This window comes from Clinocottus analis, unplaced genomic scaffold (assembly GCF_023055335.1).
Source record: "Clinocottus analis isolate CAN_PGR_092001 unplaced genomic scaffold, fCliAna1.0.p SCAF_14, whole genome shotgun sequence".
NCBI classification, from domain to species: domain Eukaryota; kingdom Metazoa; phylum Chordata; class Actinopteri; order Perciformes; family Cottidae; genus Clinocottus; species Clinocottus analis.
In genome coordinates this window covers 11,745,239-11,768,469 of record NW_027175865.1, presented here as the reverse complement: position 1 = coordinate 11,768,469, position 23,231 = coordinate 11,745,239, and the positions used below count along the sequence as shown (strand labels likewise).

The following is a 23,231-nucleotide window of genomic DNA, read 5'->3' as shown; positions in this document are numbered from 1 at the left end:
TCATACAACACTAAGATATGGGTATATGCTACACATTTTAAAAGGCCTCAAATATGTATTTTCTTAATCAGCTTCATATGTGTAAAGAGGTCCAGTGTTTTTGGCTTAGTTCGAAAAGCTTTAGTTATTTCATAGCAGATATTTCTGTTTTTATTCTCTATTCTTCTCACTGATTTGAGGTGGATGGAGCTTATTTAGAAAATGGTGATGTTACATATACTTCCATGCACCAACCAGGTGCAATTCTCAACAAATAATATCTTAAATCGATGATTGTTGCTTAATTAGTCATACAGCTTTAGTGTGATACACACTTCCAAGTACCTCCACTTATTTCTCCTCCTGTAAAGTATTTAAATATAGTTCCTAAATGCACCTTGTTCCTTTTCATGCATAAATATGCACATTCACTGATGAATATGTCAAGTCCAGGTCACAGGGCATTATATAAGTTAGGACGAGTTCTGTCATACCTGTAGGACTTTGCTCTGAGGACTCTCATCAAACAACAGAGCCTGCTGGTAGGTGGGGTCTAAATTCCTCTTCACTACTTTGGTTTTCTTCTTGGCCAAGCACATGCCATTCTCGAGCACATACACTTTCACGTAGGTCGCTGAAACAAAAAACAACACCGTGAAAATCCAACACCGACAGATTGGACAAAGAAGCCATGTCCATAGAGTTTTAATGCAGAAGGTGAAGTCAGTTCAGAGTACCTGGTATGTTCTTGGAGCCTGGTTTTGGAGTCAACCTTCTGGCCTGGTTGACCTCCACCTCCAGCTGCCCTCCTCTATCGACCATGCCGACGTGGACATCCCCTGTAGAGAGGGACAACGTACCATGTCGAACAATCCAATAGCAATCTATGCAATCAACTTCAAAAACGTAGTTTAGTGAACTGTGCTTTGCTATAAGCCTTGATGTTGCAATGGTCAGTATCTAACTGTAGAGGGCGACACAGAGCTGTAAGTATGTCTTCATAACCAGGTACTGTATGTTGGAGCACCATTCTCTGTTCTGTTTTTTTTATACAAGCAATGACCTTTGCATGAAAGATTTATACCTCATGCAAGAATAACTTCGTCGTGCTGAGTGAACACACTCGTATTGTGCAGTATTTTTAGACGCTGCTGCGCATCTCACAGTTTGTGTGTTGGTATGACGCTGTAGATTATTTCCCCTTTCATTATGAGCCTCCTGTGAATTGTTGTCATTGGAAATGACAGATGTATAAAAATGCACTTGAGGCCACCAACAATACAAATGCAAAGAAGCTCATAAAATCTCTAGATGAAGTAAACTATACTTGACAATAACGAGATGGCTTGAACAGTGTTGATGGTCTACTTCTTTATTGGCTTACCCATGGGGGGTGTAGCTAGTGTTTGCCGGCCGACAATCTGAGCGGGGCCGAGTCCATCCAGAAAGTCACTGAACTGGCTCTCGGGTCCCAGGCGTGTGGTCGGGAAGACAAACCTAAGCGGGAAAAAGCAGAATAATGGATACTGTCTACGCATGGATGAGTGGATGAACTGCTGGTTGGGTACTCACGTTCCATCAGAGCTATTCGAGTTGGTGCTGCCGTCAGTCGAGTCCTTGCTGCCCTGCCGTGTCACTCGGTTCCTCATCTCAACGGCGATGCCGGTCTCCGTGCTCCGTCGGATGGTGCTGCGAAGCTTCTTCGTCCCACCGTCTGAAAAACACAAAGGTCACAGCTCCACACTTAGGTGACCTTATTTCAGCAGGATGATCCACTCAGCACAAAGATAATAATGGTGTAGAGCTGTCTGAGAAGTAAGTCCGGTATTACACGGGACTAGTGTCTGCATGATAAGCACTGCATGGAGACATGCTTCTTGTATAATAAGGGGCAAATTGTTTTTATTAAAGGTATGAATTGCCACATATCTTGTCCTGCAGATATTAAAATAAAAGTAGGTGTTTCCGCAGGCGAGATTTAAAAGTTCCTATTCAGTTCCCTGAATGCTGTCTTAGCCATTGAGTTTATAAAGACACAAAACAGACCAGATGGACGCTTCTGCCAAACATTTTTCAGTCGTCTAAGATGGGCTGATATCCACAACACTGGAAATAAAGACAAATTCAGGTTAGCCCTGAGAACTATACCATCTTCCCTGGGAGAACTATTTATGTTGAGGCAAGTTTACAAGAAGGCAATCTAACATAATTTCCACTGGGACGTCCCCACACTATTGGAAAATCTCTTCACTTCACAGGTATTACTACGGCTCATTTCAAACAGGTGAAGCCCATTATACAATGGCTGCTTGTGAGTGGGGCGCAATACGCTTTTAGGGGGACTCATGAGCCTTGCACAAATTGGCAGCTTGAGGAATGTTGCGAGTGGTGAGGTCGAGAGAAAGTTAGGAGGCTGAGAGGGGGGACGGAGGGAGGGGGGAAGGAGTTTAGGCTTTACAGCTCTGCTGACGCTGGGAGAACGGGAGCGAGCTGGAGAGCTGCTAACCCCACAAGAAGCTTTCAGGGCATCATCCCCTGTAATGACACACTATCTCTGTGTGACTTGACATGCCGGGTTCAAAGTAGTAAGGCACAGTCAAAGTGCTCGAGGCTCAGGATGTGACATGGAAGGTTGCGCACTCATGCACTTCTGGCAGACAACCCTTCATTTATCCCTCCCATATTTGTCTCTCCGTCCTTCTTGGAACAATAAACAAGAGTTCTCAAGGTCCAAAGAGGCAGGAGTTACACAAACACACACTGATGTGTTTTGATCGTAATTCTTTAAGTAATTGTTCAAGCATGAGGGCAAATATATGCTCATGGATATATTCTGACAAAGTACGGGAAATTACCAAAACCTTCAACTGTCAGTTTACTGACAAAATAATGAATTGATTAATCTAAAAAATATTCAGATTAAAGAGTGAAAATTCACTGAAATTAATCATAAATTACATGTGTATGTATGCGCACAATGATATATTCCCTAGAAGACAAATGCTAATTGTTATTTCTAGTTCATATTAAAACACTCAAGGCAGAAAGTGATGAGAAAAAGAAGGAAAAAAGAAACACTTTCATTCTCCCTGAGGTCTACAACTGTAAACAATGAAGCGATATAAAAAGTTCACATTCCCAAAGCATTTGAACACAATGATCTATAGAGACCCGTGCAGACATTCGCACACGAACGTCATGCTGACAGTTGATATCACTCGTGTCAGTACATTCACACCTCCGTGCAACATTTACACCCCAGCGCACAGAGTCTGCACGTAAGCAGTCGGGCTGCAGGGTGACACGTTAGTCAGGAGAGAGAGGCTGTGAGTCCTCGCGTTGGCACAACTTGGCGTTATGAAGACCTCGACAAAGTCTTATTTCCAGGACTGCCCTTTGACAGGAGCTTTCCAGGCTGGCACATTTTGTTAATAATCCTGCAGGAAGAGTTTAAATTCTTAAAAATGACTTAAACTTTTTCGTGGACGCCTCTAACTTTTTCCCTTTAACTTGTTAATTTGGAGGTAAATCCCTGGTTGACAAGGCGCCACCGATTGGCTGATTTCATTTGTCTGTTTTCCTTCTGCACCCTCGCAGCTCCTTGTGGTTGCTTTGCGGTCGTGCACCTCTCCTCTGTGAGAGCCCATCACCAAAGGAGACTTTTAACAAGCGGTTGCTTATTGTTGTCAGTTAGGTGCAAACCCAGCTACAGCTGTCCCACTTCATTATCCTGAGCAACTCCAAGCTCATTAAACATCCTTGCCCCGTATCTCATCACCATGACGACAAGAGACACCCTGCATCATCACCATCACTATGGCAATAAACAGATCGCAAACAAAGCTGCTTGATGAGACTTTGGGGGTTTGGGGTGTGTTTGTTGGCGGAGGGGAGGGGGGGCTAAAAAGAAGATGAGATTTAACAAGAGGAGAGAGGGCTTTGCGAGACAATGGATGAAGAGTGAGACAGAAGAGAGAGGAGGCAGACGCAATTGTTGAGGAGACAAGGGTGAAGAGGAAGATGAGAATGATGGGGTCCCATAGGTGTTGGAGATGAGGAAAGGGATGCTGCCTTCTGCTGCCTTCTATTTATAATCACACAGGCAAGAGTTTGTGTGTGTGTGTGTGTGTGTGTGTGTGTGTGTGTGTGTGTGTGTGGGTGTGTGTGTGTGTGTGTGTGAGTGTGAGAGAGAGAGCGAGAGAGAGAGAGCACATGTGTGTATGTGTGCATGTATGTTTGTAACATCACACCCAGACAAACTCCATGCCCTCCTGCTGCCATGACAACCCCCGCCCTCAGATCTGGACCCAGACAATGCCACCTGAGACAATTGGCGCCATGGCGACAGCCTCATCCCGCCCATCACTTTTTTTTTTTTCATTTTTGTATTTTATTTATAGATATAAAACTCCGGCACTTTGGATCGAGCCTGGTGTGAACTGAGCCTGTGGCTCGTGGTTGAACCACACGGGCCTGCAGGTCTTGAATACAGCTTTCAAAACTGTTCTTCAAACATTATTAACTCACAAGTGTGTACAATATCACGGTGGTCAAAATGTCTCCATGGCAAGTGTTGATCTCTCAAAATAACCCGGTAAGCGGTTCACACACAAGTGCAGACGTCCCCCCTTTAAACTCATCGTTCACTATCAAGCACTTTCTACATTGAACTTCATACACACACACTCATTTGCCCCCCTCCCCAACACACACATGCACGGTGGGAAGCAGTGATCTCTTCCTTCCAATTTAATCCCCTTCCTCCTCCTCCTCGTCTGCGCTTTCCCTCCATTCGTTTCCATGGCAATGCGTCTGCATTGCACCAAGAGCCCCGGCTGGCGTGTTCGCTCACAAGCCTTTCCCCTCACTCTGTCTCTGCTCGCTCGTATTGTCCTCTCCACCAGTCTCACTCCTCATCCGCCAATACTTCTTTTTCTTTCTCAGGCCCTCAGTTGGATCTCCCAACACTCGCCTTTCGTTCAATACCGCTCTTTGTTTCCAGCTCTTTGTGTAATAATTGCGGTCTTTCTTCTTGCCTTTGCCGTCCTGTGCACTGATTCCATTATTTTTGCTTTATCTGCATTTCTAAAGTCCTTCTCACTTTATTTTCCCTTTGCATTTCATTTCTTAAACTGCACTGCAACTTCTATTTTATTTTTTCGGACTGTTTTCTTAATGTTTTAATGAATGTTCTTAATTGTGTTTTCTTCTGCATTATATTTTGATGCTTTTAATGGTTTTATGTGAAGCACTTTGAATCTCCTTGTTGTTAAAATGTGCTGTACAAATAAATGTGACTTCCTTTGCCCTGCCTTTGTTCAAAGTTCCCCAGTCTTTTGTTAACCATCCATCTTTATCCCACTAACGCCTATCTCTTTTCCCAGTCCATCCCATCTAAATTATTTAGCGCATATTTTCTCCTCTCCCTGCTGAACCAACTTTGTTATACGGCGTTAACATCAAAAGCACGCACATCCTGGAAGGAGTAATTAGAGGAAGTTTGACATATATGCCGTTTGAACAGCAAAAATAACAACATTACATAAGCTGTTGTGCCCCAGCGTGCTTGAGGAGAGGCTGTACGTGGCTATTTAAAGGGTCTCCTGTTGGCTTCACGATGATGAGCAACACAATGTCCCGGAAGACACTCAAGTCAATCTCACCGAAATGTGACGCCCGGGGAGCAGTCGCTCGCTCAGAACTTTCTTTGGCCGTGCAAAAGTATGCACTTGTATGCAGGCCACATGCTTAATAATCATAATGAGGCAAGATCAAGTGACGGGGAAGAAGATTACGACGAGAGACCGACAGAAGGGATGGGGATGGTAAGAATGAATAGCTTCAGTGGAGAGAATTAATATCAGAGAGATAGGATTACTGGAAACCGCCAACAATGCAGAAAAGAGCCACACACTGCGACAGCGTGCACATACTATATAACTTCTCTGACTGTGTGTTATGTGAGTGTGTGTGTGTGTGTCTGTGTGTGTGTCTGTGTGTGTTCAATAGATCATTAAAGCTGCTCTGACATTTGGAGAACACTGATGAAGCTTTTCTCATTATATGCTGTAATACAGAAAGCTGTTTTTAGACTCCCCGGCTGCGCCGACATGCCTGTTGGATGCACCGGTGACGGCAACGATCCGCCATGCATAGCAACAGTAACTAAGCACGGGTGTTGGAGACGAAGGATCTGTTGTGGTGACTTCCACGCCGGACACCTACTAAATTTGGACAAAAGAATGATCAGAAGAGATTATGTATGTTGATCAGTGATTCAGAGCCACATTGATGTATTGTACAGTTACATAACATCATAGCCACTCAGTACGTCACAGCATATATATATATGTGTGTGTGTGTGTGTGTGTGTGTGTGTGTGTGTGTGTGTGTGTGTGTGTGTGTGTGTGTGTGTGTGTGTGTGTGTGTGTGAGGTAGCCTATTGGTTTGAGAATGATGGTTTTGAAGCCTCAAAGTTTGTATTTTGGCCGTCACCATAAGGATGGAATTTGTCATTTCAACAATTTACTTTCAAAGAGTTAAAACTTAATGTGTGAAAATGTTAAAACTCACAGTGGTAGCAACCTATTAATCACAAGGAAGCCACACCTTCAAGCATACTCTTCTTTATTGTCTAAATGTGATCTTAATTTACAAAATCAACATCACGCTCAATTGAAGACGACTTGAAACTATAGCAATTAATACCATAAAAATTGTGTTTTTAATGTTTACTGAGGTCGTAAATAGAGCAATAGACGTCCATACGATCAGACTTCTTTTTTGTTTTTAGTTGCCTCCTGATGGTCATTAGAAATAATGCAAGTTGAAGCCACTTCTACAATGGCTTCACTTTGCAGATCCAGTACCGTCTGATACATTTTGGGAAAAAGGATCCCACTTTACCCAAGTGATAGTAACTATATCATGCAAATGAAGAACTTAGATGGAGTTGAATGGTTCGACCCTCCAGGACATCTCTGGTTCGAACGTGACAGTGTGAAAAATCAGGAGCCTTACTTTTTCCATTCTTTGGTCAAAGGCACACAACACAGCCAGAGCAGATTCATTCATAGCCATAATACAAAATAATGCTTTTAGTTTTAATCAGTTTCGTATTATGTGTAAAGGGATTTTGCCTTAACATTATTTTCTGCCTATTTTAGAACTGTTTGGTTATTTTACATGCATTATTCTGTATTTCAGCTTTTTTTTTCAATGCTTTTTACACTGGTGTGTTGTGGGCGGGGCCTAATAATAAAATATTAAAATATAATAATAAAAAAGACACTGTCAGCGTTACACTTTTCTAAGAGAATTATTCAACTCTAAGGGAGCGTGCAAAAACAAATACATGTTGTCGGGAGTTAAGTGGAGCTTAGTATCCTAAGTGTTACTCTGTCCTTAATGATAATGCATGCGAGGTAAACAAAACTAATCTCCTCTCGTTTTCTTTGTGTGTGTGAGAGTGACATTAACAGCTCAGGCAGGGACATAAGCCAAGGAAAGGTCAAACACAAGGCGATTAGCTTTTCTTAGCACCGCAAAGGAAATGATTTCTTGAAATCTAAAACGTTCATGTATGGCAGGATGTCTGTTAGTGAGTTAATATGCCACACGGGCTCCTGTCTAATGACAATTAATTACAATGAGGAAAAGAGTAATCTAATTCAGATGTAATTTCCTCTTGTTTACTCAAGTTAGCCGCTGATGGTAAAATAATGCAAGACGTCCGAACGATGTAAACAGGAAAAGCAGATGAGTAGAAACAGATGACGTCAAATGGTCAGAAACTAACATGTAAATATTTCACAAAACCTTCTGTTGCTTTGTCAGCACTGAAGATCACTTTCCACAAACTTACATGCGAGACACAAAGACAACCATAATATCTGGTAAACTGTAGAAAAATAAAATGTAAACATCTTAGACAATTGCACTTTGTAAATAGAACATTAAACTTAAGGCAAAGAAAATCCCTCAGACAAATCAATTTACATTCAGAAGATAGGAAATTATCTCCATACTGCTGTCTGAATTAAGAGCAAAATCCATTTTTACAAAACTAAACACAATCTCAATCAATGTTTCCTGCAGTGGAGCAGCAACAGCCCTGGTCTATGACACAGATTTATAATGATGTGTGTGCGTGCGCGTGTGTGTGTTGCTCCTATGCACCAAAAGCTGCTCACCAGTGGACCTCTTCCTGAACAACACCATACAGCCGATGGCAGAAGTGTGTACAGTGTGTTTACAGCACTCTCACATCAGGAGGATTAGTAATGATACTTGTGATACTGATTATAGGGTTTTTACACACAGTCCTTCATAAATGCACACAACATGGTGACTCACCTCACACACTTTTGAGCTTGCTGACACACACTGCCACTTATTGCCTATTAAAGCCTTGTAGGGGTGCCAGTAAGTGCTCTGGCTTATTTTACGAATCAGGTTGCTAAATCCGAGAGCTTTTACTCTATTGGTGTCCTTTGCCAGATCAGCTAAAAGCCCCCAACATATACAAGAACTTACACGCAAGTTGGTTCTGTTGTGTAAAAATCACTGACATAATATGAAACACAAAGGAGAAATAGCAACACAATGAGCTCCATCAAAGCACACGATTTGAATTGTTTAATAACTTGGGGAATATGCCTATTCTTTTTCTTGCAGAGAGTAATTTGAGGCAACCGCAAGAGGTCATTTAGCTTAGCTTAGCACAAATAACCGGAAGCAGCTAGCCTGTGTAAAGCAGCTAGCCTGTGTAAAAGTTTAACAAATATACCAACAATTATCTCTAAAACTCACTCTGTTAAATGTAACATGTTATATCTTGCTTGTTTGTTCCGTACAATCATGTAAAACAAAAGTTGTGGTTTTATAAGGCGTTATGTAGAGGGTTTTGTAAAGTGTGTAATATGTGGTTCTATAGACCTTTGGTGATGCAGGTGGGGAAGTGTGGCTTGAAAGCTAGCCGCTAATACGCTAGCCAACAGGGACACGCCAGGACTAGTACATCATTTCATTCATTCAGAGTAAATAAAGAGCAAGAAAAAAGTTATCTGATTGCTAGCTGTTAGTTAATAAGTCTCGTTCAAAAAATCTCAAAACTCTCTGCCTCCTCTGTCGGACTAGAAACTGCAGTTTCTACAACTTCTTTCAACTTCAGCCATCAAATGCTGGTGTGGACAGGTCCCCCAACTTGCACCCTCGCAGTGATAAAAATATACCAGGACGTCACTATTTGAAGCTTTAGTGGGTCTGGATAGGTGGATTTTGTTACCAAGGCTAGCTGTTTCCAGTCTTTTGCTATGCTAAACTAAGCTAAGCTAAGTTAACTGGTTATCTTGGGAGCTTCATCTTAACATGCAGACATTAGATTGTTATCAATCCTCTCATGTGAAAGCAAAGAAGCATATTTTCAATACGTGTCCAAATTTGCCTCAGACAGAAGGTTCAGTGACTTTTAACTTCACACTTTGTTAAAAGGCCGTGTTCTTCATGTCGACACACACACATTTGTAAGCAGACAATGGCAGGTAGAAAGACAGATTCACAGTTGAACGGTTCACCGATCTGTCTGGCTAAGAATAGAACATGGAGCACGGATGAGTCGGTGGGCGAGATCAGGAAAACATGATAGACTCTCTGAGCGAAAGTGAGAGCAACAAAGATGGAGATGAAGGGAGGAGAGATAGTGGAGAGAAAATTAAGATGTCAGTGAGCTGGAGGAAACGCAAAGAGGGTGACAGAAAAAAAAAGAAGGCCAGAAACAGAGAAAGGAGAAAAACCTGATTGCAGGTCAGCTTCGCCGGTGTTTGGTAGCCCTTAAAAGCACCGGTGGCGAAGAAAAAGCTTTTAGAGTCGCGAGTAAGGTTTCCGTTTGTTTGTGTCAGGAGAGCCAGGGACTCAATATGCTTCAAAAGAAAATTGAGGTGGTGGAGCCCGAGGTGGAGTGAGGGAGACAACAAAGTAGAAGGTTCGCCTGAAATAACAGCTCAAAAGACTCAAGGAGGATTTTTTGCCATTAGTCATAGTGAGTATGAATACCGATCGTGTGTAGTCAACCTGTGAAATAACTATTATGAAAGCACAGTTACTACAGCTCAGGTGATTCAACAACTTTCATTGTTGCTATTCTAGCAATCCGTTGCTTTGTGTTCACTGTCAAAAGCCTTTCCTGAGCTGTCATGATATGTGAGAAATTCTCTTTAGGGATGAATTTTCCCTCGAAGGGTCTGATCACCCTAAGCTCCCAACATGTCTCTGCCAAAATTTCTAAAGTGTGTTGCTGTGACAGAGCTAGAAGTAGGGCATGAGTGAGTCACCCTGAAAGCACAGTGAGTACTAAAATGCCAGGTCTATTCTCTGTGTAAGAGACACAGAGGCTAACTGTTTTTAACCAATGGACATACTCGTCTGTGACCTTTAATTGTGTTATTGTTGAGTTTCTTTCTCCTGCCAAAACCTCCCCCATCCCTTTCATGTGCCAAAACAATCACAAAGCCATGCACTAAGTGGACATGAATGGGAGTATTAACAGCTGGCAACATCCCGATACAATATGCAAAACACGAAACACAACATCTTCAATTATGAGTGAGAAAAAAAAAGGAATTAGAAAACTGACTATTATAGAGGAGGGACACTTTTGCTTTCAGAATATATATTTCATGTGTCATGAATATTTCTATAAGTGGCACTTATTTTGGGAAAGAGACTCTTAAAATGTTATGTTAAAATGTTATAAATATCTATCTTCCCTCTGCATCATATCATCCTGTCCCGTAGAGCTATCTCAACGTGGCGGAGCACTATATAATGCAAGTATTTAGGGAACTACAAAGTGTACACTGTAGTTCAAGCAAACTGATCAAAGCAGAGCTTTAGCTAAACATTGTCCCGTCAACAGTTACACAGTACCAGTACATCTTTTTGCTTATCAGTAATAAACAGAACTGAAGGCCAACGTAAGCTTAAGAAAGACATTTCAGAAACTCCACCGCTGTGACCAGCTGTGACAGAATTACACGGGATGCTCAGTCTGACTAAAGCCAGTCAAATATTAGGATTCATGTTGTCAGCATGAATGCAAGCATATGTAAGCACACTGTTTCCAAATCTGTTCAGGACGAGCTGGTGTAGCAGTGAAAGCTGCATAGCTTCGGTAAATGTGCTCTACACGGGGAAACAAAGCTTACAAAAGGATTTGGATCTAGTATCTGGAAACAAATCAGAACACAATTTATGGTGCTGCACTGTGTGACACCGAATAAAAGCTGTTTTTACAGCCAGGCAAATAAAAACTGAAACGCCTGTAGTTTTGTATTGAAATGCAAAATAAAGTCAGAAGCGTGCACATTTTTTATGCATTTTTCTAACATTAACAGCAAAGGTGAAAGCCTATTCACATCTTTACTCTCCAGTCAGCCAACTCAGATACGTGTCTGACAACAGTACACACAGAAATGTGTCTGCGCCGGGTCTCAGAACAAAGTTGGAATCAATTCAATAAGCAAACCAACAAGTATTCTCTTCCTGTGTCACATTTTTCCTTCTCTGTGTCTGTTTCTTTTCTGTGTCTCTGGTTTATTTCCAACTGTATCTACATCACCACAGAAATACACACAAAGAAGACAGAACGATTTAAATAAAGAATATTTAAAAGGAATTGGAAAGTGCAGCTTGAGAAAACAAAGAGGATGGGTGTTGAGTGGGTTTAGAGAGCTAAATGGAGCCGGAAAAAAAGACTGAGGTGATTGAGTGTGAATGTGCACCAGCAAAACACACACACACACGTAAACTGGGGGCGGTGAGAGTTGAAGCCTTTCACTGGGACGCTCACCAAAAACACACACAAGGAGACACACATCCACGCCTGGTTTCCTTTAATCCAACTCTCCCGGTGCACTGCTTCTCATCGTCAAAGGCGCTTGTTTCTCGGCAAGCCGCGTCCCTCTGTGCAGACTGACAGTGTGCAGAGAGCGACGCTCTGCCGGCCCTGTTTTCAGTCAAGGATAAACCTGCTCAGGAGATAAAGCTGTGTTCAGCGGAGGAGTGACTCACCCGTTCGACCTGGGAAACCGTTTGTGTGTGTGTGTGTGTGTTTCTGTGTGTGTTTTCTCCTCCCCAATACCAATAATAGCAGGTTATGAATAGAACACAGATCAAAATGCCATCCTCAACACTGGCCCTGTTACAAAAGCCATAATAATGAGGCAATGGCACTGTAGCAGTCGGGGCTATGAATGGATGACGAGGGAAAAACTGAGAAAAACAAACATCATCTTAGTAGGAATGCATGAAAATAGACTCTATTGAAGGCTCTAAATATGGAAGCGCACCTTCTACAATCACCTCAATGAACAGTGGCTGCATTCAGATGCGTCTGTAGGCAACAGGACAAGATTTGGGCATTGGAGGGATCCTGGTTTCCTTTTGTAGTCCGGGTAGAATTGACCAATCATGTTGGAGGAGTCTGAAGTTGCTCATCGGACTGTAAACGATGAGAAGCACAGAGAAGAGGAAGTCTTGGTCCGGATATCGGCTGGCTACACCACTAAAATATAGGCCGTTGTCTCCAGAGGCTTATGGCGTCGCCACATCGTCCAGCCCTAATTCTGAGATGCCAAATGGATTGTTAATATGAAATTAATCTGAGGAATGACTCCCTAAAGTTGCACATTTATGTTTGGAAAACACCACAGGGTACAATTATACAGCATCCCTTAACACTGAGGACTGTCAGAAGTCTCAGCTGCTGTCTGAACATATTGACAGACCTGCAGTCTGAAAGAAATGTTCTTATCTTACTTGTCTTAGACAGCTGTGTGCAGATGTTTACATTGGAGTTTGTGTTTCTACAGTTTATGTCGAATGCGGTGACTCAATTTAGACATGTATTCAATTATTTTTGCATTAAAAAGTATTTTTTGTACAGTGGGCTATGGAACAATAGAAGGATTGCATATGTATGCTGGGGTTCAGTGAGAAAAAGTTAGATTACAGTCCATCATTGTTCCAAATATTGTGAATGTATTGTTTCACCCCTCATGAGGATTACAAAAATAAAGCCAGATTATTGGACACAAATCTAAACAAAATTGCCAAAAGTTTAAAGCCAATTAAGAACCTCTGCTGAGAAAGGCATCTGAGGACAGACAACGGCTGCATTTAGAAATAGAAAACACTAATTATCTTCTTCAAATAAACTTCCATGTATACACGTTGAATTCAAATTACCTCGCTCACACATCTCTTATGAGGACCAATTCAACCTGTGGCTTATCGGCTATTAGGTGACCGACCGAGCGCAGCGCCTGGGCCGCCACGCCGCGTGAACCAATCGATGCACGTGTCACTCGGAACACGGAGCAGTGACAGCTGACCAGAGGGGGCCGTTAACTCCAGGAGCGATTACGTAGAGGACGCTAATCAAACTCGACCCGAGGAACGTTTGCCTGTCACTCTGTTCATCTCGCTGTGTGACCTTTTGTCTGTCTTTGTGGGTCAACTAAGTCATTATATTCAGCCATTTTCTTCCCTCAGCTGGTAATGAATTATGAAGGAGGAAAAACCACAGATTATGGTTCTGCGATTCGGCCTCTGTAGGTCAATTGAGAAATCAATTTTATTGGTCTTCAGGAACCAATTTCCTCACAATATTAATATTATTCTTATAGAGACATAATCACCTAACAGTGACATAATCTTTTTGTGAGATGGATATTTTGTAAAATAATCTCCATAAAATACCTGGATTTTCTTTCAATTTACAACTAGATCAATTGAAACTTGATTTTGTTTTAGCAAACCTGAGAAAATAGGGTTGAATCATTCCCACTTCTCTCCCAATACAGATACCTAAACTCAGCCCCTGCCAACATTAAGTTCAGATGCAATACCAGTGCTCTCTTTTTCCCAAATGTCCCAAGAAAACTATCATGCAGGATGTCAAGATGATATAGCTACAACAAGTTGTGATATAGATGGAAAAGGAAGGAGCGGGTGCATGATCCTGTGATTTTGTTCCAGGCATGATGTGTTCTTCTGGCGGCTGAGAACATCTAAATTTAGACACACCACTCGTCTCCTCTTCCTCTTCTCTACATCTTCAGCCCCTCCTAGTCTCCTCATCCACACTTTTCCCTTCACTGTGCTCTCCTCCTCAGCACGAACACAGAGACATGAAAGCCCCTGTGGTGAAAATATCGACAGCTCTCCCTGCGTCAGACAAGTGTCAGCTGTGCCTCAGTGCACTGAGGTTGTGTGTGTGTGTGTGTGTGTGTGTGTGTGTGTGTGCGTGTGTGTGCGTGTGTGTGTGTGTGTGTGTGTGTCTGTGCACGCACACACACACATACTGGAGCAACAGCCATCTCACATTATGGTTCACTTTGCCTCACTGGGAAACAAAGTAATGATACAGGTAATGATACTTTTACGAGGAAGTTGTGGCTTTAGCTTAAGTAGCAAAAAGCTGCCAAATATTGAACGTTGACACTGCATTTTGTTTTTGTCAGATTCTAAGAGCTTTATTTAAAATCCTTGATGAGACATTTTCTACATTCAATGACAATGTAACAAAATCTAGCTTGATCAGGCATATACTGTATCTTGTGCAGCTGTGAAGACATCGTTAAATATATTGATATTCATCGTTAAATATATTGATTGTGAAATATATTTGCTTATATAATATTACAATTATGTATTTTAGAAAATGTATGTAATGTCATTTCTTACAATGTAATGTAAAAAAGTATGCTCACAATTCTATTTTGGACTGATGTATAGTTTTTTTTTAATAAATAATTTTTTTTTTAAATTACAAAAAAGATTTATTTAGAACCACAATTGAAAGTCTTAGACCTCTGACATTTTGTTGTTGTGGAAGATGTAGTGCTACATTAGATAATTTGTGTTATTTAAATCTGTTGGCTGATAGATTTTTTTAGTTGCACGACGTTAGAAAATAGTGAAAGATTTGCTGCTATATCTGACCAACCATCTGAAACCCAAAGATATTTAATTTACATTTCACAGAAGACCAATTGAATATTCACATTTGAAAAGCTGGAGCCACCTCATTTCTGGCATTATTCACTAAAAAGTAGTGGAATAATTATCAAATGACTTTTGAAAAACATACATACACACTTTAAGGATATTAAATAGGTATACTTTTAGTATTGGTACAGAAACTTGGTAATCCTAAACCAGCAATATAAGCTGTACCCGGCCTGCTACACAAATCAGGAAGCAACAACTCTCAGATAACCCTCAGTAGCAAGAATGTTCTCACAGAATTAGAAGTACATACTGTACAACCACAAGCAGGCAAGCAGAAAGACATGCAGACAGCATTCTGAAAAGGTGACAGTCTAATGTACTGGAAGAAGAAGCACAATGCACTAATGATGCTAGGAGAAGAACAACGCCCCTTGGTATCGACAGAAGAATGAGGAAAGAATTTAGCTGCATTGAAATGAGTAGCACCCCCAGGCCCTCCTGGCCCTGCCGCTCAGCCTTTACCGAGCTTCGATGTGCGACTTGCTTTTCCTCTTTCCCACCAGAAGTGACTGGGTTTGAGAAAGCTGCTGAGGCACAAAGCAAGAGACACTTTTGTTACAGCTACACACTCTGTAATTATACCCCACAGGACATATACTGGAACACAGCGCCGCTATCATTGACATACAGCCACCATACACAGCTTCTAATGAGCTAAACACACAATAGTGTTGCAGGCTTTAAAAAAAATGTGAGTAATTACATTGATAATACCACGAAAGGTAAAGCCAGCGAGGGCTTGTTGAATTAAATATTACAGGTATTATAACTGAGGCAGTGCACCATCAAATACCCTTTCGAGTAGATTATGCTGATGTTATTGTGCATACACTGAAACAAACACTGTTAGAACAGTGTTGGCATTAGTTTAACAATTGCACTACACTGGAAAACATTTAATCATTTTGAAAAAGCACGAGGAGTATTTTTGAAATATTGAAGCAAAGCCAGGACGATGATTAAATGTCTTACCAATTAAGAATTCCACCTTCATTTGGAAAAACATGTGATTTTCGGCTTCAAGTCTAAACCCAAATTGATATAAAAGATTGTTATCGTTTTAGTTTAGCCAACAGACACAACTGGACCTGAGAGCAGAAGACAAAAACAGTGGAAGCAGAACAAAAAGAAGAATGGAGGAAGAAGGATGATGAGGAAAGGTTTGGGAAAGGGATGAAGGAGTAAAAAGTCATACTGACATATAGCTAAAATTGTATTAAACGTGAGCTCAAAAGTAACGTAAAATAAAGATAGCAGCATAAAGGAACTAAATGACACTCTTAAAAGTTTAAACCAAGCAGAATCACTTCAAACTGTGAGCTGACCTTGCTGGTTGAGCTGCTGTGTGCTCTTGCTCCACTGCGACAACCCCACAATGGCCACCATCTTGGCGCCCAGACTGGAGCGCCGCTTCTTGTTGCCAGCCAATGATGTGGAGTCTGGGCCTCCGCCGCCGGGACTCTTCTCCACGTTGTACATGGTACCCGAGATGCTTGAAGATCGCACCACGTTCCGAGCCGCCGCGCTCAGCCCGCTCAGGCCGCTCAACCCGCCCGGGCTGGGCACCTCCACAGAGCTGCTGAGCATCATGGTCTCGCTGGACTGGAGGGCCGATAGGCTGGGGGGAGCGCCGTCAAGATGGAGCAGGGCTGAGGAGGGAAGATGAAAGAGGACAAAGACAGACGTCAAGGTGAAAGACGAGAGGAGAGGTTGAAGGACAGCTCAAATAAAAGATCTTAATGTGCAGTGTGTCTGAAAAACAGAATAGTAATAGTCTTACAGATGCAGTAGTCGTGTGGCCAAAGGGACATTGCGTTTAAATTTCAACTACAGAGGCTTTCAATTGAATTCCTCACATATTGCAGAGGCAGCAGAAATGACTTCCTATTCCATCAAAGACAAATAAAGGAGTAGGAAAGCTCTGAAAAGTGTTCTTGATCTCCAATAGTTTTGCAAACTAAGAAACCAAAGAGCACATAGGACGACAGACGAGGTCAGTGCAGATGGCAGCACAGTGTTAGAGTGAGTTAAGAAATATCTCCACTTAAATGCCAGGGCTGGCCTGCTGTTGAGGGGTGACCCTGTCAGCTGGTATTTGTCTTGTATATTTATTTATTTATTATCTTCTTCTGTGCCTGAACTTAAACAGTGACACATGATAAAGTATACAGCTCAAGTCAACGATTGGCTGAACCTTTGGAGGACAAACCTTTCACTGTACTTTGATAAACCTTTGTAATATCTGAGCTACGACTGTCACAGCTGGTCATATTCACAGGAGACATTTTGACTTATTGTAGCGGGAAAAACACATTTTTACTAATAACTTAATGAGGGCTCCATTATATTCACGTGTCCCAGTAAGTCATGACAGTGGGACAGTGGGACAGCATGCGGCCATCATTCATTGTATTATTTGCACCTGTGATTCTCCTAATGTGACATGTCAAAATGCCTGACGAAAAAAAAAGACTATTATCTCCATCACACCACATCCTTCTCCTCTCCTTCACTCTTTCTCTTCTTGCCTTTCCCCATTCTCTTCCTCAAGTTCAAAGTGAATAAGCTGAGGCTAAACCGACAGCCCAAGGGTACATTAAATATGGAGACGCACTGTGGCCAACATCGTGCTTTCACACGCATTTTCTTTAAATATATTTCTCATTCTTTACTACGCATTTTCCATATAACTCTTTCCACCTGCTTTAGCATTGTGGTCCCATATATAATTACTGTCTTCTCCTGTTTTGTATCTTTTTTTAGTAAGTTCAGCATTGCAGTATTTTTACTTACTTAATAAGTGTCTTGCAGAAAATGTTTGATGCCATGAGTCCACCATACACCACGTGTTACATGCATGCTCATTTAAGAGTGTACAGTCATGCTAGCAGCTTTGTAAAGCTGTACTTTACACGGCAATGCTTTGAGAAAAATACTAATATCAGAAGGCTAAGATGTTAACAATGACAGGGCAACATGTGCTGTTTATCAAATGTAATATTTAGCATATTTATCATCTTTTTTAGTGCATGCTAAGATTAGCTAATTAACCAGGGTTACAGTTATGACAGGAACGTTCCATGTTTTGCAGGTATTTGGTCAAAAACATTTAGATGGATTACAATTTTTATGGCGCCATAAGAAAAGTTAGAAGATCAACCAAATCATACATTTGTGCGCTGCAATTTTAACATGAACATCAAGAAAAATGTTGTTGTTTAAACAGTATCTGTCGATGATGATGACTTTCAAGATACCAGACACCTGCCTCCTCAGGTTGTATGAGCGTCACCACTACACTGAAACCGAACAAGAGCAGGCAGGCAAACCCGAGTTTACCAATCTGAGTGAATCAGATTTCAACAAAAAATGAGTAACAGTCCAAATTAAGAGGGGCCGCTTGTTTAGCTCCTCAATATAAAAAGGATTTTATTATTCCAGTCTGACAGGCAGCAGTTTTTTCAGAAATTAAAAAAAAACTCTATGACCATTTGCCGGTTTGGCCTGTAAAGGATCCGTTCAGGGTTTTTACCAAATTTTATATGACGGCCAGTGTGTTCCTGGTGCACAGTCCAACTATTAGGTGGCGTGTTACTCATATCAGCTACAAAAAAACAACAGCATATATTACTGCCAAGCGTTCTATGGAGTCAGAAATGCACTGTACCATATCACACATAGGCTAATGTATTTGCCTTTCACACATGGGGGCACACAATTGAAGCGCACTGGTACGTATGAAGTCGGAGCCTATGAAAAGTAAAATATTTATTTCAAGTACAAGGTTTTGTTCCCAAACTTGAGTGGCCTGGTTAGCTTCAAAGAACGCACATGCTAACCGTCTCTCCTCTTTCGGGTTGTATTTTCAACTCACTTTGCTTTATTTACTTTGTGACAGTCTCATTTTGTTTTCATAATCATAATTTAGTATTACATTGCCTCAAAGAGCAGACTTTCCCAAGTGTTTGCTTCTCTCTTCAGTGGTGCGTCGATGTTAGCGCTCTATCGGTAACTCAAAGTGAATCTTTGTTTCAACTGGAATTGTTTCGCTGTGCTAGTTTCAGATGGATCTATTTAGAGATGTAGTCGTTCTTTCGTCATAATGTGTGCTACTTTCTTTGAGTGGTTTATCTTATCTGAGTGTTAACTCAACAATATACATAATATAACTATTTGTATTCCACCTAATTTAGTCTTGAAAGAGAGATATATTTACCCATCTAACTTTGCCTATGAATGCCATCTCTGGAGTCGTGCTTATGACGTGACTAAAAGACATCAGTTTTACATAATCCACCACTAAGTGCAGGAAACGTTCTTCTACTAAAACACTCACTCCCATGACGAAGTCATAAATAATACAAATACAGTACAGTGAGTTTGCCCTTAATGCGACTTTCAAATTGAAGATGTAAACGCTGTGTGCTTCATGTCTCTGTAAATCATCATCGTTGCCCTGCTTTGTCACACCACCACTGCCGTGATGCTTACAGCCCCGAAATGGTTGCTGACCACCACTTTTTGTCGGGATTCATTGAGCCATACCACAATAACCAAAGTGGGTTCTGTTGAGGAACATTAAACTGATGTAGCAAAGGGCACATTTTGGCATTTTGTAATGAAACTCATAATAAGCCAAGTGGAATACCGCAGTGACATTTGTTATGAGTGGAAAAGGCTATTGAGGGGAAAAGAAAGAGCAGAGGCAGAGGCTTGAAATCTAAAATTCAGGTGAGCCTTTATGCCCGTACACTACATTTTTCTCCTCTCTTTTTTGCTTTCACTCTCTTCCCTGCTCACCCTCTCTTTTCTATTCCAGCCCATGCACACTTCTCTCCAGGTCTCTGGGGGGGCTGCTGTGCTTTGAACACACAGCGAACAGAGCCGGAGGAAATAAGGATAGAGGAGGGATCTAGAAGGAGAGAAGATAGACAAATAGATCCATCCTGCTTTCAGAGAGCTATGAAGACGGAGAAGATCATGAAAGGGAAGTCGAAGGACAGGAGAGAGATGTGGGAGGAGAAGATGCTTCATTATGAAACGACAAAAAGGAAAAAACTCCAGAAGGCCTGGGCCTAATCTCTGAGAAATAATGAGTGAGGGCAAGGGAAGGAGAGGGAGAAGACTAGGACACTGATAGTGACAACAAGTGAGACATGCATTCATGCCTCCTCTCCTCCTAATGACGAGATCCTCAGGCTCTGTGTGTGTGTGTGTGTGTGCGTGTGCGTGTGCGTGTGTGTGTGTGTGTGTGTGCGTGTGTGTGTCTGTGTGTGAAACAGGGTGAACTTAATTGTACTGTACATACTGTATAAATGTTTTGCCCCAAATGTTTTGCCCATCGAGACTGACAAGCGCCATTGGTGGCTCTGTTGGTTTCAGAATTGAAGAGTTCAAATTGAATTGCTTAGTTGTGAATTTGTCGTGTAGAGACTTCAATTTATCAATTTAAAGGAATAGTTAAACATTTTGGGAAAGAAGATGGAGACAGTGAATTGTTTCACTCACGGTCATTTACGACCCATTTTGTTGCCGTTGACCATCAACCGAGTCCAGATTGTTTTGTCGACAACCAGTTTTGCTACTTAGGTAAAAGGATATGCCAGAAAAAGCCATTTCTGAATATATTTTGTGGGCAGCACAAGCAGAGGCAAACAATATCTCAGCTTTTATAGAGTATCTTGTGTTGCGTGAACTCCATTGCTTATAAATTTAAGCAACTAAAGATTTTTTTAAGCGGGACAGGGGGTACCCTTGTCCACATGAAGTGAAAATAAAGATAAAGCAGCCTGCAGAGCTGTTATTATTATGCTGGACAGGAATAATGGTTGAATATTTTTCCTTTAAAGCACCCAAACCCACATCTGAATTTGATGCATTTGCCTTTGAATCTTTGAAGATGCCACCGCGTCCCAGTGTCCCCACACTGTGTTTTGCTGTGCTGAAAAGTACAACCAAGAGCCCATCTATCTTCTTCTCTGTGCCAGACAGCCTCCCTGTATGTCGCCGTGCTCTCTAACTTCTCATCTCAGAGCTCATTTATTTCTCCTCCTGTCAGCACACCGTCTTCACCCTCCGCTCGGCCTGGTGGTGGCAATCAGCTTCTCCTCCGCACCTCCACACCACCCGCCTCCACCCAATACCGACCTCTGCTGTGTTAAATCTGGCCGCTTAACTTGCACGACTGTTGACACTGTTTCTACACAGGGGGTGGAGTGTGTTAGCAGAGCAGCAATGAGGTCCTCCAGTTGCACACATTCAAAGACGGGGAATGAGCACATTTACCAAAAAGTCAAACAATTTTGTATTTTTACATTTGTACATTTTCTTAGATTTAACTGGAGGGAGGTCGTCATTGGAAACTCTTTCATACGATGGCTGAACCAATTAAAAATCTCTTTTCTTTTGAGAAAAGCCTGCAGTGTTGTTCTTTGCTCTTCTTTCGATAAAGAAATGCTCTTCAGTTCTTACGTAACTGATGCTATTGCAATACCTATGCAAACTTCTGATTCTCGGATTATCTCATGATATTACCAGATTTCAGCTTCTGTGCAAGGTAAGGGGAGGGGATGTTCTTCCCTAAAGTACAGAAGACCACAAAGCATGATGTTCAGGGTGATTCAGCTCAGCATGACTGTGTGCAATCTGATGCAGAGAAGCTAAGGTGAGAAATGTGACCTCTCCTTTCAGTTTCTCACATGAACACAAATGCAACTTTATAATTAGATATGGCTGAGTGATCCATTAATGATCTCTTTAAAGTTGCTCCCTTATTCAAACCACATTACCACTGTTGGTCAGTTATTTAACCTACAATTCAACTGCAAAGTAGATGGTAAAGATATACTGTAAAGGGCTGAGTGCCTTGTCAGTGAGCAATTAATAAAGCTAAGGTGAGCCACGAATTGAGCTTGCCCTCTCTCCATGTGGGACAGTAGAGAGATAATTGACCTGAATTATAGCTAAATTAACAGAGAAAAAACAATAAATACAATATATAAAACTGGTCATTGGGCATTGGTGGAATGTCATCAGACATTTCAATTGCAAATAATCAGCATCTCTTTCTCTTGAATAAGATGTTAAGATGCCATGTGCAGTAATCTGAATGTCCACCACCAGTGTTTAGCAAGAAGAGCCGCAGTGTCACGTCTAATTTGATTAAGGCCGTTTAGGTTGAAACATTCGTCTTTTTAATTAAATTAAGGAGCTAATATTTGTCTAAGAGATTAGGTGGGCCTAACACCTGTTAGTGTGTGTCTAACAGGTGTGCTTCCCTCATTTTTCCATGATAATTAGTGTCAACATTTTAACATTATAACTGCAGGATACTTGACATTTCATATATTGTAGTTTGAGCCGAGATTGTAAATCTGTTTTCTCAGTGCAGAAAAAAAGCTGTGAGAACCAAGGAAGGCGAGGTTATCATATTATGTCACTACAACATTTATGGCACCCTATATTTGGTTTACAGATTTATTTTACATGTTATAGCCTAGACAGGTTGTGTACATGCAATTTCAAATGAATGCAAAAGTGAAAAATAGCTAGAAATAAAAAAAAAAAAGTGTAATGAACAATCGCACCGGCAGTGCACCCGGACAGGCAGGAACTGTGATGCACTTCCTGGATAATTCCCAGGTTATGATACTGTATGTGTCGGTTCGGCGCCTGCTGCCCTTGTGTTATGCCTGGTGTCGCATTTCCGTGAGTGTGTGTGTGTGTGTGTGTGTGCGTGCGTGCGTGCATGCTTGCGTGTGCGTGTGTGTGTGCATGTGTGTGGCTGATGGACCTCTCTGCCTCTCTGATCAGAAGGGGTCTCGTAAGGCGAGAAAACAGAAGGCTGGCTTTGCAGCTCTACACACACAGACAGAGTAACGAGTGCCAGGCTGGGGGGACAGCTGAGAGCCAAATGAATCACACACAAAATCGCACACAGAGAAACCCAGCATAGTGCAAACACACATATGCTGTACTGAATGTACGTGCCAAAGTGTGGCAGAAGAGAGAGCTGAAATGTGGAACGCTGACATTGATGTCTTGGCTGATGAACTTGAATTAACACCCAAGTCTTTTGTAAAACACTCCGCTCTGACACAGATTTGATTCATTCTTCATCATCACAACGACTAAGAGGGAGCAGTGCATCGAAAAAAAACTGACCAAATACAAAGACATCG

At 41.6% G+C, this 23,231-nt stretch overlaps 1 protein-coding gene across 1 annotated transcript in view; it reads right to left on the bottom strand.

Moving 5' to 3' along the window:
* rims3 (regulating synaptic membrane exocytosis 3) overlaps positions 1–23,231 on the bottom strand; it is a 29,564-nt gene that overhangs the window by 926 nt on the left and 5,407 nt on the right. Inside the window, exons 2-6 of the mRNA XM_068576344.1 lie at positions 16,377–16,700; positions 1,552–1,693; positions 1,364–1,476; positions 717–818; positions 474–613 (exon numbers count right to left, since the gene is read on the bottom strand). Of these exons, the coding sequence (XP_068432445.1) occupies positions 474–613; positions 717–818; positions 1,364–1,476; positions 1,552–1,693; positions 16,377–16,641 (762 nt within the window). The 5' untranslated portion in view covers positions 16,642–16,700. The remainder of the gene's footprint in view (positions 1–473; positions 614–716; positions 819–1,363; positions 1,477–1,551; positions 1,694–16,376; positions 16,701–23,231) is intronic.